This window comes from Oncorhynchus mykiss, chromosome 23 (genome assembly GCF_057628025.1).
Source record: "Oncorhynchus mykiss isolate SJ-2025 chromosome 23, ASM5762802v1, whole genome shotgun sequence".
Classification (NCBI taxonomy): Eukaryota; Metazoa; Chordata; class Actinopteri; order Salmoniformes; family Salmonidae; genus Oncorhynchus; species Oncorhynchus mykiss.
In genome coordinates this window covers 41,270,001-41,285,440 of record NC_143044.1, presented here as the reverse complement: position 1 = coordinate 41,285,440, position 15,440 = coordinate 41,270,001, and the positions used below count along the sequence as shown (strand labels likewise).

Sequence of the window (15,440 nt, the reverse complement as noted above, 5' to 3'; positions counted from 1 at the left end):
CACCACAGTATGTAAACAGACAGACAAGGATAATAATATGTAACAAATCCCACTTTCTGTCTGGGCTTTCTGTCTGGGCTTTCTGTCTGGGCTTTCTGTCTGGTGTTTCTGTCTGGGCTTTCTGTCTGGTGTTTCTGTCTGGGCTTTCTGTCTGGTGTTTCTGTCTGGGCTTTCTGTCTGGTGTTTCTGTCTGGGCTTTCTGTCTGGTGTTTCTGTCTGGGCTTTCTGTCTGGGCTTTCTGTCTGGGCTTTCTGTCTGGGCTTTCTGTCTGGCGTTTCTGTCTGCGTTCTTGCCCCTTCACCTCTCTCTGAAGAAGGGAGGGATTGAGTGAGGGAGGGAGGGAGGGAGAGGGGGGAGAGAGAAATAAGGAGTATGAGGCCTAAATGGAACTGAAGGAGAAAAAGGATCCTATGCAGGGTACTCTACTTTCCTCCCACTCTGACTGTCGTCATCAAAGCTTCAATCTTTATCTGGATCCTCAGAGGATCTGAGAATCTTATTGTGTGGTTAATGTGCGTATGTATCAGTATGCAAACCGAACAAATGCTAAAGAGATTAAATATAAAATGTCTCTCTCCATCTCCCTCGCTCCCGCTCTCTCTCTCGATTCAATTTAATTGGGCTTTGTTGGCGTGGGAAACGTGTTTACATTGCCAAAGCAAGTGAAATAAACAAAATTGAGAAGACACAAAACATCAACAAAAACTATTTGAATTTAACTGTAAATATTGCACTCAAAAACGTTGAAAAGATCTAGATGTTTGAAGTGTTATTAGCAGCTCTGGTTGTAATATGAATAGTAGATGAAGATATATAAACAGATAAATATAGGTGGTATTTACAATGCTGTTTGTGCTCCGCTGGTTGACATTTTCTCATGGCGGCGGGCCACAAATCTTGATGCTGTGATTGCACCTTGTGGCATTTTGCAGATATGGGAGTTTATCAATGTTTGATTTGTTTTCAAATTCTGTGGGAAATATGTGTCTCTAATATGGTCATACATTTGTCAGTTGGTTAAGAAGTCCACCTCATTTTGTGGGCAGTGGACACTAACCTGTCTTCTCTTGAGAGCCAGGTCTGCCTATGGTAGCCTCGCTCAATAGTCTGTACATTGTCAAGGAGTTTCTTCATTTTGGGTAGTCACAGTGTTCAGGTATTCTGCCACTGTAGTCTCTGTTTAGGGTCAGAGGTACATTCCAATTTGCGCCGTTTTTTTGGTTGATACTTTCCAGTGTGTCAAATAGTAATCTTTTTGCTTCCTCATAATTTGGTTGGGTCTAATTGTGTTGCTGTCCTGGGGCTATGTGGGGTCTAATTGTGTTGCTGTCCTGGGGCTATGTGGGGTCTGTTTGTGTTGCTGTCCTGGGGCTATGTGGGGTCTGTTTGTGTTGCTGTCCTGGGGCTATGTGGGGTCTAATTGTGTTGCTGTCCTGGGGCTATGTGGGGTCTTTGTGTTGCTGTCCTGGGGCTATGTGGGGTCTGTTTGTGTTGCTGTCCTGGGGCTATGTGGGGTCTGTTTGTGTTGCTGTCCTGGGGCTATGTGGGGTCTAATTGTGTTGCTGTCCTGGGGCTATGTGGGGTCTGTTTGTGTTGCTGTCCTGGGGCTTTGTGGGGTCTGTTTGTGTTGCTGTCCTGGGGCTATGTGGGGTCTGTTTGTGTTGCTGTCCTGGGGCTATGTGGGGTCTAATTGTGTTGCTGTCCTGGGGCTATGTGGGGTCTGTTTGTGTTGCTGTCCTGGGGCTATGTGGGGTCTGTTTGTGTTGCTGTCCTGGGGCTATGTGGGGTCTGTTTGTGTTGCTGTCCTGGGGCTATGTGGGGTCTGTTTGTGTTGCTGTCCTGTGGCTATGTGGGGTCTGTTTGTGTTGCTGTCCTGGGGCTATGTGGGGTCTGTTTGTGTTGCTGTCCTGGGGCTATGTGGGGTCTGTTTGTGTTGCTGTCCTGGGGCTATGTGGGGTCTAATTGTGTTGCTGTCCTGGGGCTATGTGGGGTGTAATTGTGTTGCTGTCCTGGGGCTATGTGGGGTCTGTTTGTGTTGCTGTCCTGGGGCTATGTGGGGTCTGATTGTGTTTGTGAACAGAGCCCCAGAACCAGCTTGCTGAGGGGACTCTTTTTTTCGAGGTTCATTTCTCTGTAGGTGAGGGCTTTGTGGTGGAATGTGTGGGCATTGCTTCCTTTTAGGTGGTTGTAGAATTTAACAGCTCTTTTCTGGAATTTGATCACAAGTATAGTCTTAATTCTGCTCTGCATGCATTCTTTTGGGGTTTTTGTTATACACCGTGTAATTTTGCAGAATTCTGCATGCAGAAACCCTAACCCATTTTGTAAATTATTGGTTGGTGATTGGACCCCAGCACTCACAGAACCCATACATAGCCCTCTATGGTTGTAACTGATTGAAGCGTTTTTTTGCCAGGTCCTAATTGGGATGTCGACTTTTATGTTCCGTTCAATAGCATAGAAGCCCCTTCTTGCCTTGTCTCTTAGATCGTTCACAGCCTTGTGGAAGTTACCTGTGGTGTTAATGTTTAGGCCGAGGTAGGTATTATTATTTGTGTGCTCTAGGGCAACAGTGTCTAGATAAAATTTGTATTCGTGGTCCTGGGAACTGGACCTTTTTTGGAACACCATTTTTTTTGTCTTACTGAGATTGAAAGTCAGGGCCCAGGTCTGACAGAATCTGTGCAGAAGATCTAGGTGCTGCTGTAGGTTGGGGTCAGAAGCACCAGATCACCAGCAAACAGTAGACATTTGATTTCCAAGTCCAGTAGGGTGAGGCCGGGTGTTGCAGACTTCTATTGCCCTCGACAATTCATTCATATACATGTTGAAGAGGATGAGGCTCAAGCTGCATCCCTGTCTTACCCCACGGCCCTGAGGAAAGAAATCTGTGTTTATTACAAATTTTTTTAACTGCACACTTGTTGTTTGTAGACATGGATTTTAATAATGTAATATGTGGTCTGTCATATGGTGTTTTGGTAGGAAGCCAATTAGACATTAGCTCAGGACATTGTTTTCACTGAGGAAATGTTGAAGTCTGCTGTTAATAATGGTGCCGGAAGAGATGGCTTCCGTTTAACGGTCCTCTAACAGATTGTGCTATTGTGTATGTTTTTTTGCGTTATTTGTTACTCATTTTGTACATAATGTTTCTGCCACCGTCTCTTATGACCGAAAAGAGCTTCTAGATACCAGGACAGCGATTACTCACCCCGTCCTGGATTTAAACATATTATTTAACGAGTTGGACGCAAAAGATTTACTCCAGACACCAGACAAGGCCCTCATCCCCATCATTCACAGGAGAAAGAGACGGAGATATCGGGGACGTAAGGATCCGACAGCGAGTTGGTAATCTGCCTTTACTATCGATCCTATTAGCCAACGTACAATCATTGGATAATCAAATAGACAAACTCTGAGCACGTATATCCTACCAACGAGACATTAAGAACTGTAATATCTTATGTTTCACCGAGTCGTGGCTGAACGATGACATGAATAACATACAGCTGGCGGGTTTTATGCTTTTTTGGCAGGATAGATCAGCTGCCTCTGGTAAGACGAGAGTTTTCATCTATATTATTCATAGCTGTCTATTTACCACCACTAACCGATGCTGGCACTAAGACCGCACTAAATGAGCTGTATATATGGCCATAAGCAAACAGGAAAACACTCATCCAGAGGTGGCGCTCCTAGTTGCTGGGGTCTTTAATGCAGGAAAACTTAAATCTGTTTTACCTCATTTCTACCAGCATGTTAAATTTGCAACCAGAGGAAAAGAATTCACCCATTACTCCACACACAGAGATGCGTACAAAGCTCTCCCTCACCCTCCATTTGGCAAATCTGACCATAATTCTATCCTCCTGATTCCTGCTTACAAGTAAAACCTAAAGCAGGAAGCACCAGTGACTCGGTCAATAAAAAAGTGGTCAGATGTAGCAGATGCTAAACTACAGGACTGTTTTGCTAGCACAGACTGGAATATGTTCCGGGATTCTTCCGATGGCATTGAGGAGTACACCACATCACTCACTGGCTTCATCAATAAGTGCATTGATGACATCGTCCCCACAGTGACCGTTCGTACATACCCCAACCAGAAGCCATGTATTGCAGGCAACATCCGCACTGAGCTAAAGGTTAGAGCTGCCGCTTTCAAGGAATGGGACTCTGAACCGAAAGCTTATAAGAAATCCAGCTATGCGCTCCGACGAACCATCAAGCAGGCAAATCGTCAATACAGGACTAAGATTAAATCGTACTACACCGGCCCCGACGCTCGAATGTGGCAGGGTTGAAAACTATTACAGACTACAAAGGGAAGAACAGCCGCGAGCTGCCCAGTGACACGAGCCTACCAGATGAGCTAAAATGCTAAATTACTTATATGCTTGCTTTGAGGAAAGTAACACTGAAACATGCGTGAGAGCATCAACTGTTCCGGACGACTGTGTGATCACACTCTCCGTAGCCGATGTGAGTAAGACCTTTAAACAGGTCAACATTCACAAGGCCGCAGGGCCAGATGGATTACCAGGAATGCGCTGACCAACTGGCAAGTGTCTTCACTGACATTTTCAACCTGTCCCTGACTGAGCCTAAAATACTAACATGTTTCAAGCAGACCACCATAGTCCTTGTGCCCAAGAACACTAAGGTAACCTGCCTAAATGATTAATTCCAAGTGTATTTGTCACGTGCGCTGAATACAACAGGTGTAGGTAGACCTTACAGTGAAATGCTTACTTACAGGCCCTAACCAATAGTGCAAAAAAGGTATTAGGTGAACAATAGGTAGGTAAAGAAATAAAACAACACAAAAAGACCGGCTATATACAGTAGCGAGGCTATAAAAGTAGCGAGGCTACATACAGACACTGGTTAGTCAGGCTGATTGAGGTAGTATGTACATGTAGATATGGTTAAAGTGACTATGCATGTATGATGAACAGAGAGTAGCAGAAGTGTAAAAAGAGTGGTTGGTGGGTGGTGGGACACATTGCAGATTGCCCGGTTAGCCAATGTGCGGGAGCACTTGTTGGTCGGCCCAATTGAGGAAGTATGTACATGAATGTATTGTTAAAGTGACTATGCATATATGATAAACAGAGAGTAGCAGCAGCATAAAAAGAGGTGTTTGGGGGGCACACAATGCAAATAGTCAGAGTAGCCTTTTGATTACCTGTTCAGGAGTCTTATGGCTTGGGGGTAAAACAAAGCTACCCATAGCACTTACTTCTGTAGTCATGAAGTGCTTCGAAAGCCTGATCATGGCCCACATCAACACCATTATCCCAGAAACCCCAGACCCACTCAATATGCATACTGCCCCAATGGATCCACAGATGATGCAATCTCTATTGCACTCTGCACTGCCCTTTCCCACCTGGACAAAAGGAACATCTATGTGAGAATGCTATTCATTGACTACACCTCAGCGTTTCACACCATAGTGCCCTCAAAGCTCATCACTAAGCTAAGGACCCTGAGTCTAAACCGACAACGATGAGACCGCCTATAGGGAGGAGGTCAGAGACCTGGCCGTGTGGTGACAGGACAACAACTTTTCCCTCATCGTGATCAAGACCAAGCAGATGATTGTGGACTACAGGAAAAGGAGGACCAAGCACACCCCCATTCTCATCAACGGGGCTGTAGTCGAGCAGGTTGAGAGCTTCAAGTTCCTTGGTGTCCACATCAACAACAAACTATCATGGTCCAAACACACCAGTTGTGACAGTTGTGAAGAGGGAACGACAAAGCCTATTCCCCCTAAGAGACTGAAAAGATTTGGCACTGCTCAGCCTCCGACCGCAAGGCAGTACAGAGGGTAGTGAGTACTGCCCAGTACATCACAGGGGCCCAGCTTCCTGCCATCCAGGACCTCTATATCAGGCGGTGTCAGAGGAAGGCCCTAAAAATTGTCAAAGACTCCAGCCACACTAGTCATAGACTGTTCTCTCTTCTACCGCACGGCAAGCGGTACCGGAGTGCCAAGTCTAGATCCAAAAGGCTTCCTAACAGCTTCTACCCCAAGCTATAGACTCCTCAGCAGCTAATCAAATGGCTACCCAGACTATTTGCATTGCCCCCACCCACCCTCTTTTACCCTGCTGCTCCTCTCTGTTTTATTTCTATGCATTATCTACCTATATGTACATACTACCTCAATTACCTCGACATTCACTCTGTACGGGTACCCCCTGTATATAGCCTCGCTATTGTTATTTTACTGCTGCGGTTTAATCATTTGTACATATTATTTTTTTACTTAGCTATTTAAAAAAAAATGTAAACATATTTTTCTTAACTGCACTGTTGGTTAAGGGCTTGTAAGTAAGCATTTCACTGCATTCGATGACAAATCAAATTGTATTTATTTTGATTGTGCTGTAGTGGGTTTTTCAGAGATTGCTCTTAACGCAGATTCCACTAATTATTGGGGTTATTGTCTCCACGTTTGTGTATTTGGGTGATCAGTCCTTCTTTCCAAATATGGGGAGGATGCCAGAGCTGAGGATGACCTTTAAGTATATCAAATTGGAGTGTGTGGTCTGTATGTTTCATCATTTCATTTAGGATACAATACCATTTAGGTTGGAGGGTTTATATTTTCAGTGTAATTGGAGAATCCAGTGGGTTCTGGTAAACTTTAATAGCGACTCTAACATTTGTAGTTGATCATGTAGATGTTTTTGCTGGTGCTCTTTGTTATAGAGCCGAACATATTTCAAAAGTGGTTTATCCATCTCCATTTTGGATAGGTAGCTCTTCATGTTTGTTTCACAGAAGTGATTTGATTCTATGGATTCTTTAATCACATTGAGCTGTTTTATTTTTTTCTTAGTGATGTTATTTTGCTGTGATCTGATAGAGGTGTCAGTGGGCTGACTGTGAACGCTCTGAGAGACTCTGGGTTGAGGTCAGTGATAAAGTCATCTACAGCACTACTGCCAAGGGATGAGCTGTCGGTGTACCTACCGTAAGAGTCCCTCAAAGCCAGGGTTGGGTAGGTTACTTTCTATATGTAATCCGTTACTAGTAACATGTCCAAATTTTTTTATCAGTAATGTAATTTTTGGATTACCCAAACTCAGTAACTTAATCTGATTTAGATTCAGTGATTTGTAGATGACTTTCCCCTTAATTTAAGAGGCATTAGATGAAAAGAAAAATGTCTGTTACCAATTGAATGACATCCATTACAGGATAAATCAATGTTAAAGTTTACATAGCTGGCCATATATGGATGTTACATTTTACTTTATGGGTTGGTTAAGTAAGCTTCTTCTAACCGATCACTTTCTACTACATATAATATGATTAAATTATATCTTTACATTAAAAACCAAAGTCTATCAGAATTCCAGTCATTCCAATAAATGTTATACCCCTTGATCTAAAAGAATAGGACTTGGAAATATGGAAGTATAGATTAGGCAAATTGTTTTACCCGAGCATAACCCAAAACTAAGGATTTATTAGCCAGCCCTACTCTGTTTATGATTTTGTTGTCATGGATGACTGATTTGGCCCATTAATATGAGTTGAAAAGAAATGCAGCGCTCATGGAATGGCATGCTTTGAGCACTACTGAAAAGTGGCTTATATTTTGGGTTCTCTTGGAGTGTGGCAGTTGAACTAAGCTCATGAGGCATTTATAAGTTATATTTAAGTAATAGTGTATGAGGCGGTGTAGTATATGGCCAATATACCACAGCTAAGGGCTGTAATTATGCATAACACAATGAGGGGTGCCTGCGTACAGCCCTTAGCTATGGTATATTGGCCATATGTCACTATTCCCAGATGTTCCTTATTGCTGGCTACCAACATAATTAGAGCAGTAAAAATAAATGTTTTGTCATACCCATGGTATACGGTCTGATTTACCATGGCTGTCAGCCAATCAGCATTCAGGGCTCGAACCAACAAGTTTATAATCTTCAATAATCAATGGATATATATATATATACAGTGCCTTGCGAAAGTATTCGGCCCCCTTGAACTTTGCGACCTTTTGCCACATTTCAGGCTTCAAACATAAATATATAAAACTGTATTTTTTTGTGAAGAATCAACAACAAGTGGGACACAATCATGAAGTGGAACGACATTTATTGGATATTTCAAACTTTTTTAACAAACTTTTTTAACAAAAAAACTGAAAAATTGGGTGTGCAAAATTATTCAGCCCCTTTACTTTCAGTGCAGCAAACTCTCTCCAGAAGTTCAGTGAGGATCTCTGAATGATCCAATGTTGACCTAAATGACTAATGATGATAAATACAATCCACCTGTGTGTAATCAAGTCTCCGTATAAATGTACCTGCACTGTGATAGTCTCAGAGGTCCGTCAAAAGTGCAGAGAGCATCATGAAGAACAAGGAACACACCAGGCAGGTCCGAGATACTGTTGTGAAGAAGTTTAAAGCCGGATTTGGATACAAAAAGATTTCCCAAGCTTTAAACATCCCAAGGAGCACTGTGCAAGCGATAATATTGAAATGGAAGGAGTATCAGACCACTGCAAATCTACCAAGACCTGACCGTCCCTCTAAACTTTCAGCTCATACAAGGAGAAGACTGATCAGAGATGCAGCCAAGAGGCCCATGATCACTCTGGATGAACTGCAGAGATCTACAGCTGAGGTGGGAGACTCTGTCCATAGGACAACAATCAGTCGTATATTGCACAAATCTGGCCTTTATGGAAGAGTGGCAAGAAGAAAGCCATTTCTTAAAGATATCCATAAAAAGTGTTGTTTAAAGTTTGCCACAAGCCACCTGGGAGACACACCAAACATGTGGAAGAAGGTGCTCTGGTCAGATGAAACCAAAATTGAACTTTTTGGCAACAATGCAAAACGTTATGTTTGGCGTAAAAGCAACACATCTGAACACACCATCCCCACTGTCAAACATGGTGGTGGCAGCATCATGGTTTGGGCCTGCTTTTCTTCAGCAGGGACAGGGAAGATGGTTAAAATTGATGGGAAGATGGGTGGAGCCAAATACAGGACCATTCTGGAAGAAAACCTGATGGAGTCTGCAAAAGACCTGAGACTGGGACGGATATTTGTCTTCCAACAAGACAATGATCCAAAACATAAAGCAAAATCTACAATGGAATGGTTAAAAAATAAACATATCCAGGTGTTAGAATGGCCAAGTCAAAGTCCAGACCTGAATCCAATCGAGAATCTGTGGAAAGAACTGAAAACTGCTGTTCACAAATGCTCTCCATCCAAACTCACTGAGCTCGAGCTGTTTTGCAAGGAGGAATGGGAAAAAAAGTCAGTCTCTCGATGTGCAAAACTGATAGAGACATACCCCAAGCGACTTACAGCTGTAATCGCAGCAAAAGGTGGCGCTACAAAGTATTAACTTAAGGGGGCTGAGTAATTTTGCACGCCCAATTTTTCAGATTTTGATTTGTTAAAAAAGTTTGTTAAAAAAGTTTGAAATATCCAATAAATGTCATTCCACTTCATGATTGTGTCCCACTTGTTGTTGATTCTTCACAAAAAAATACAGTTTTATATCTTTATGTTTGAAACCTGAAATGTGGCAAAAGGTCTCAAAGTTCAAGGGGGCCGAATACTTTCGCAAGGCACTGTATATATATGTGTGTGTGTGTGTGATATATATATAAATATATATGTGTGTGTATGTATGTATGTGTGTATGTGTATGTGTGTATATATATATATATATATATATATATATATATATATGATTATTTAATACATATTTGTATATGTCCTGAATTTAAAAGTAATCCACGAAGTAGTTTTTCAAAAGTATCTGTAATATGATTACAATATTTTTGCTGGTAACGTAACAGATTACAGTTACCGATGTATTATTGGTAACTGTAATTACATGTAATCCGTTAATCCCCAACCTTGCACAAAGCACTGTACAGACCCAGTGTGCGACAGAACTGCAGGAACAGTTCTGTCGTAGTTTGTCATAGTTGTGTGTAGGGGGGCATATTTGGGAGGGAATGTTGTCACCTCCAGGTAGGCGTTTGTCCCCCTTTGTGCTGAGAATGTTGGGTTCCTGTCCAGTTCTGGCATTTAGGTCACCACAGGCTAGTATGTGTCCCTGGGTCTGGAAATGATTGAGCTCCCCCTCTAGGATGGATACACCTGATACTCTCTCTCCATATCCCCCTCTCTCCATATCCCCCTCTCTCCATATCCCCCTCTCTCCATCGCTCTCTCTCTCCATCTCTCCCTGTAGTCATTAATCTTCCTGGCCTGTATGGTGGCTGCAGGGCTGGGCCTGAACCTGCTCTGCCTGGCCATTTACCTGAGCTGCCTGTGCTGCTGTCGGAAAGACGACGAGGAGGAGGAGAGCAAGAGCCCCAACTCCTGCTGTGTCACCTGGTCCGCCGTCACCGCTGGACTCCTCAGCTGGTGAGGAACAATTACTAACCTACTGTGTGTTTACAGTCTCTTCTCTCTGTTCTGGGACTAGGACGCTGGCTCATAGTCCTCATGTCTCTTTCTGGGACTAGGACGCTGGCTCATAGTCCTCATGTCTCTTTCTGGGACTAGGACGCTGGCTCATAGTCCTCATGTCTCTTTCTGGGACTAGGACGCTGGCTCATAGTCCTCATGTCTCTTTCTGGGACTAGGGCGCTGGCTCATAGTCCTCATGTCTCTTTCTGGGACTAGGACGCTGGCTCATAGTCCTCATGTCTCTTTCTGGGACTAGGACGCTGGCTCATAGTCCTCATGTCTCTTTCTGGGACTAGGACGCTGGCTCATAGTCCTCATGTCTCTTTCTGGGACTAGGACGCTGGCTCATAGTCCTCATGTCTCTTTCTGGGACTAGGGCGCTGGCTCATAGTCCTCATGTCTCTTTCTGGGACTAGGACGCTGGCTCATAGTCCTCATGTCTCTTTCTGGGACTAGGACGCTGGCTCATAGTCCTCATGTCTCTTTCTGGGACTAGGACGCTGGCTCATAGTCCTCATGTCTCTTTCTGGGACTAGGACGCTGGCTCATAGTCCTCATGTCTCTTTCTGGGACTAGGACGCTGGCTCATAGTCCTCATGTCTCTTTCTGGGACTAGGACGCTGGCTCATAGTCCTCATGTCTCTTTCTGGGACTAGGACGCTGGCTCATAGTCCTCATGTCTCTTTCTGGGACTAGGACGCTGGCTCATAGTCCTCATGTCTCTTTCTGGGACTAGGACGCTGGCTCATAGTCCTTATGTCTCTTTCTGGGACTAGGACGCTGGCTCATAGTCCTTATGTCTCTTTCTGGGACTAGGACGCTGGCTCATAGTCCTTATGTCTCTTTCTGGGACTAGGACGCTGGCTCATAGTCCTCATGTCTCTTTCTGGGACTAGGACGCTGGCTCATAGTCCTCATGTCTCTTTCTGGGACTAGGACGCTGGCTCATAGTCCTGATCTCCACAGGCATAATTGCAGTAGGCGGCCGCAGCACTCCAAATGTTTAGTAAAAGACAAGAAAGAAGAAAGTAAACCTCACAACTGTGCTGTTTACCCCCTTTGTTTCCCCTCATCATTAATTGATGTTATTATATATCAAGAAAAGTTCAAATGACATTAGCTGAGTGAATACCCTTTGATCAAAGGAGCCAAACTCAAATTTACTTCAAAGGAAAGCTGTTGTTTTTTACTACTTCACTCTCTCTTTGTGGTAAAACTTGACAGACATTAATCATCTAATAGAATTTGTCAGCCAATAGGGCCTGCGGGGAATCCCTTGGCATTGTGCGTTACATCATTTGATCTGTACTGATAAGATGTCCCAAATGGCACCATTGGCACCCTATTCCCTATTTAGAACACTACTTTTGACTGGGATTTATAGGGCTCTGGTCAAAAGTAGTGCATTATGTAGGGAATAAGGTGTCATTTGGGATTCAGCCGAGATGGTCGTCCACACAAAGTGCCCTAATTTAATCTATTTGGAGGAGTGCAAACTTGTGTCCTTCATCTTGTGACAGTCATCATCTCAACCCAGTGCTCTGCTCTTATTGAGTTATGCTGGCCACTGGCATTCCCTCTCGTCAGCCATCACACACACATGTCTGCCATCCTCCTCGTTGTAGGGTTAAGTGCAGTAGTGGGATCGCTGTTTCGCAAAAGAGACATTACTGTAGGTGTCGCCATGTGTTTTTTTTTAAAGGATCGGCCCCTCTCTTAAAGGCCCTCAAATCCATGTGCTCTTCGTAAAGGATGGACCCTATCTCTTAAAGGCCCTAGGATCCATGTTTACAGGGATGGTTGACCAGTCACTGGGACAACAATGCAACTTGGGATGAGGGTAGGTTTTAGCTGGTGGGATATTGGAGGGTAATTGGAAGTTTACTTAGTTGCAGCTACAGAGGACTGAGCACGCCCCCATTCTCATCAACGGGGCTGTAGTGGAGCAGGTTGAGTGCTTTAAGTTCCTTGGTGTCCACATCACCAACAAACTAACATGGTCCAAGCACACCAAGACAGTCGTGAAGTGGGCATGACAAAACCTATTCCCCCTCAGGAGACTGGGAAAGATTTGGCATGGGTCCTCAGATCCTCAAAAGGTTCTACAGCTGCACCATCGAGAGCATCCTGACTGGTTGCTTCACTGCCTGGTATGGCGACTGCTCGGCCTCCGACTGCAAGGCACTACAGAGGGTAGTGCGTATGGCCCAGTACATCACCGGGGGCCAAGCTTCCTGCCATCCAGGACCTCTATACCAGGGTGTCAGAGGAAGTCCCTAAAAATTGTCAAAGACTCCAGCCACCCTAGACATAGACTGTTCTCTCTGCTACCGCACAGCAAGCGGTAAAGGAGTGCAAAGTCTAGGTCCAAGAGGCTTCTAAACAGCTTCTACCCCCAAGCCATAAGAGTCCTGAACAGCTAATCAAATGGCTACCCAGACTAGTTGTATTGCCCCCCCCCCCCCCTTATGATACAGCTATATGGACACTCACTTATCATGATACTTCTTAATGGTAAGTTTACAAACATATATTGTGGTAAGTATAATCAAACCTTGTATCTCATTTTGGTAAGTGGTGAAATAAGTATAGCTAGTTATAATTGTAATGGCTTATCAGATAATAAGAAAAGAGGATCAGTCTTTACCTGGCTAAAAAAGAAGGAATATAATATCTATTGTTTACAGGAAATATACTATTCCCATGGGCAAGAAACTCAAAAGGGGTGATGATATTAATGAACAATCATTTTGATCCCAATGTGCAATCTGTTCAAACAGATCAGCAAGGAAGGTGTATCATTTTAAATATGCTACTGGACCTTAAACACATCTGGCTCATTAATCTACAGTACCAGTCAAAAGTTTGGACTCACCTACTCATTCCAGGGTTTATCTTTATTTTTACTATTTTCTACATTGTAGAATAATAGTGAAGACATCAAAACTATAAATAACACATATGGAATCATGTAGTAACCAAAAAAGTGTTAAACAAATCCAGATATATTTTGATTTGTTGAACACTTCTTTTGGTTACTACGTGATTCCATAGGTGTTATTTCATGGTGTGTAACTTTTTACTGGTACTGTATACAAAACAATACATGGGGGGATTGGAAATGATGCAGACAATTGCATTGATGGAAGCCACAATCTGGAATATTAAATCTGATCTTCGCCCCAAAAAATGTAAAATAAATAGAGCCATTACTTAACCCTTTTAGTTCTCTGCTGTAGGCGATTGCACAGAGACACCGGCACAATAATGAATCTCCTTGAGTCAAGGAGTTATACCCTAACAGTTAGTTATACCCTAATTGTACATGTTTAAGTGTCTTGTCAGCCACATTGTCAGTGTTTTCTCTCTGCTCAGATATCCAGCTGTGTCTCATCAACTGTACTTTAGTCAGAAGACTGAGTTAAAAGACACTTAAATGTTCATTAAGTTTGACTATATTATTTAAGAGTGGAAATGGAGAGTGGGTCAACTGTACAACTGCCACTCGTTTTAACAATTTATGAAGTGGAATTATTTTGGGAGGTTCATGAAAGCCATAACCCCTGGCCTGCACAAGGTTGGATAAGTGCCTTTAAACTCTTGAGTCCCAACAGTGTTGTCCCAAAGGAATCATTTTTACCCAAACGGCTGAATATGTTGGTTTTGCTCAGAAGACTTATTACGTTCTCCTTTTCAACATCAAAAAGACTGTCACAACAGATATCAATGAAGACATGCCGACTTTTTCTGAACTCCACGAAAGGAAATTTGACTTCAGTTAGTCTTCTTTATAATATCGTCCGCTTAAACGTATTACACAAGGGTGTTTTTTTTGTTCTGCATCCTCCTCTCTGATTCGCTGAGCATTTCTTCCCAAATGAGACAAAAACGTGTGCGTCCCAAACAGCAATTGAGCCATCTGTTGTTGTACTAATTAAGTCTCCTAGCAGCTAGTATAATGTGATATTTATTGTGGAGTTTCCGGGTTGTGGACCGCCTCCGTTCAGCCTGGCTGTGCTGTCGATGGATGGAGTCTTTTGTAATGTTATTACAGTGGCCAGGTCCTGGGTTGTGGAGATGTGAACGCTGCTACACAGCTGTCTCCTTCAATGTGTGAAATGAGATGTATCTCTTTTAGATGCATCTGTCTTTAGAAAGACTCATTGATGCTCCTTTTGTTTTGAAACTGTAGTGGTGGCAGATAGATACAGTTGAAGTCGGAAGTTTACTTACACCTTAGCCAAATACATTTAAACTCAGTTTTTCACAATTCCAGACCACAGGGCTTTGTGATGGCCACTCCAATACCTTGACTTTGTTGTCCTTAAAATTAAGCCATTTTGCCACAACTTTGGAAGTATGCTTGGGGTCATTGTTCATTTGGAAGACCCATTTGCGACCAAGCTTTAACTTCCTGACTGATGTCTTGAGATGTTGCTTCATAACATCCACATAATTTTCCCTCCTAATGATGCCATCTATTTGTGAAGTGCACCAGTCACTCCTGCAGCAAAGCACCACCACAACATGATGCTGCCACCCCCGTGCTTTGCGGTTGGGATGGTGTTCTTCGGCTTGCAAGCCTCCCCCTTTTTCCTCCAAACATAACGATGGTCTTTATGGCCAAACAGTTCTATTTTTGTTTTATCAGACCAGAGGACATTTCTCCAAAAAGCACGATCTTTGTCCCCATGTGCAGTTGCAAACCGTAGTGTGGCTTTTTTATGGAGGTTTTGGAGCAGTGGCTTCTTCCTTGCTGAGCGCCCTTTCAGATTATGTCAATATAGGACTCGTTTTGCTGTGGATATAGATACTTTTGTACCCGTTTCCTCCAGCATCTTCACAAGGTCCTTTGCTGCTGTTCTGGGATTGATTTGCACTTTTCGCACCAAAGTACGTTCATCTCTAGGAGACAGAACGCGTCTCCTTCCTGAGCGGTATGACGGCTGCGTGGTCCCA

The 15,440-nt window shown here is 43.4% G+C and overlaps 1 protein-coding gene across 2 annotated transcripts in view; it reads left to right on the top strand.

The window, feature by feature from the left end:
* LOC110502951 (protein tweety homolog 2-like) overlaps positions 1–15,440 on the top strand; it is a 121,615-nt gene that overhangs the window by 30,158 nt on the left and 76,017 nt on the right. For both annotated transcript variants that reach the window (XM_036960751.2, XM_036960750.2), the window contains exon 2: positions 10,261–10,436. In XM_036960751.2, coding sequence (XP_036816646.2) covers positions 10,261–10,436 — 176 coding nt within the window. The remainder of the gene's footprint in view (positions 1–10,260; positions 10,437–15,440) is intronic.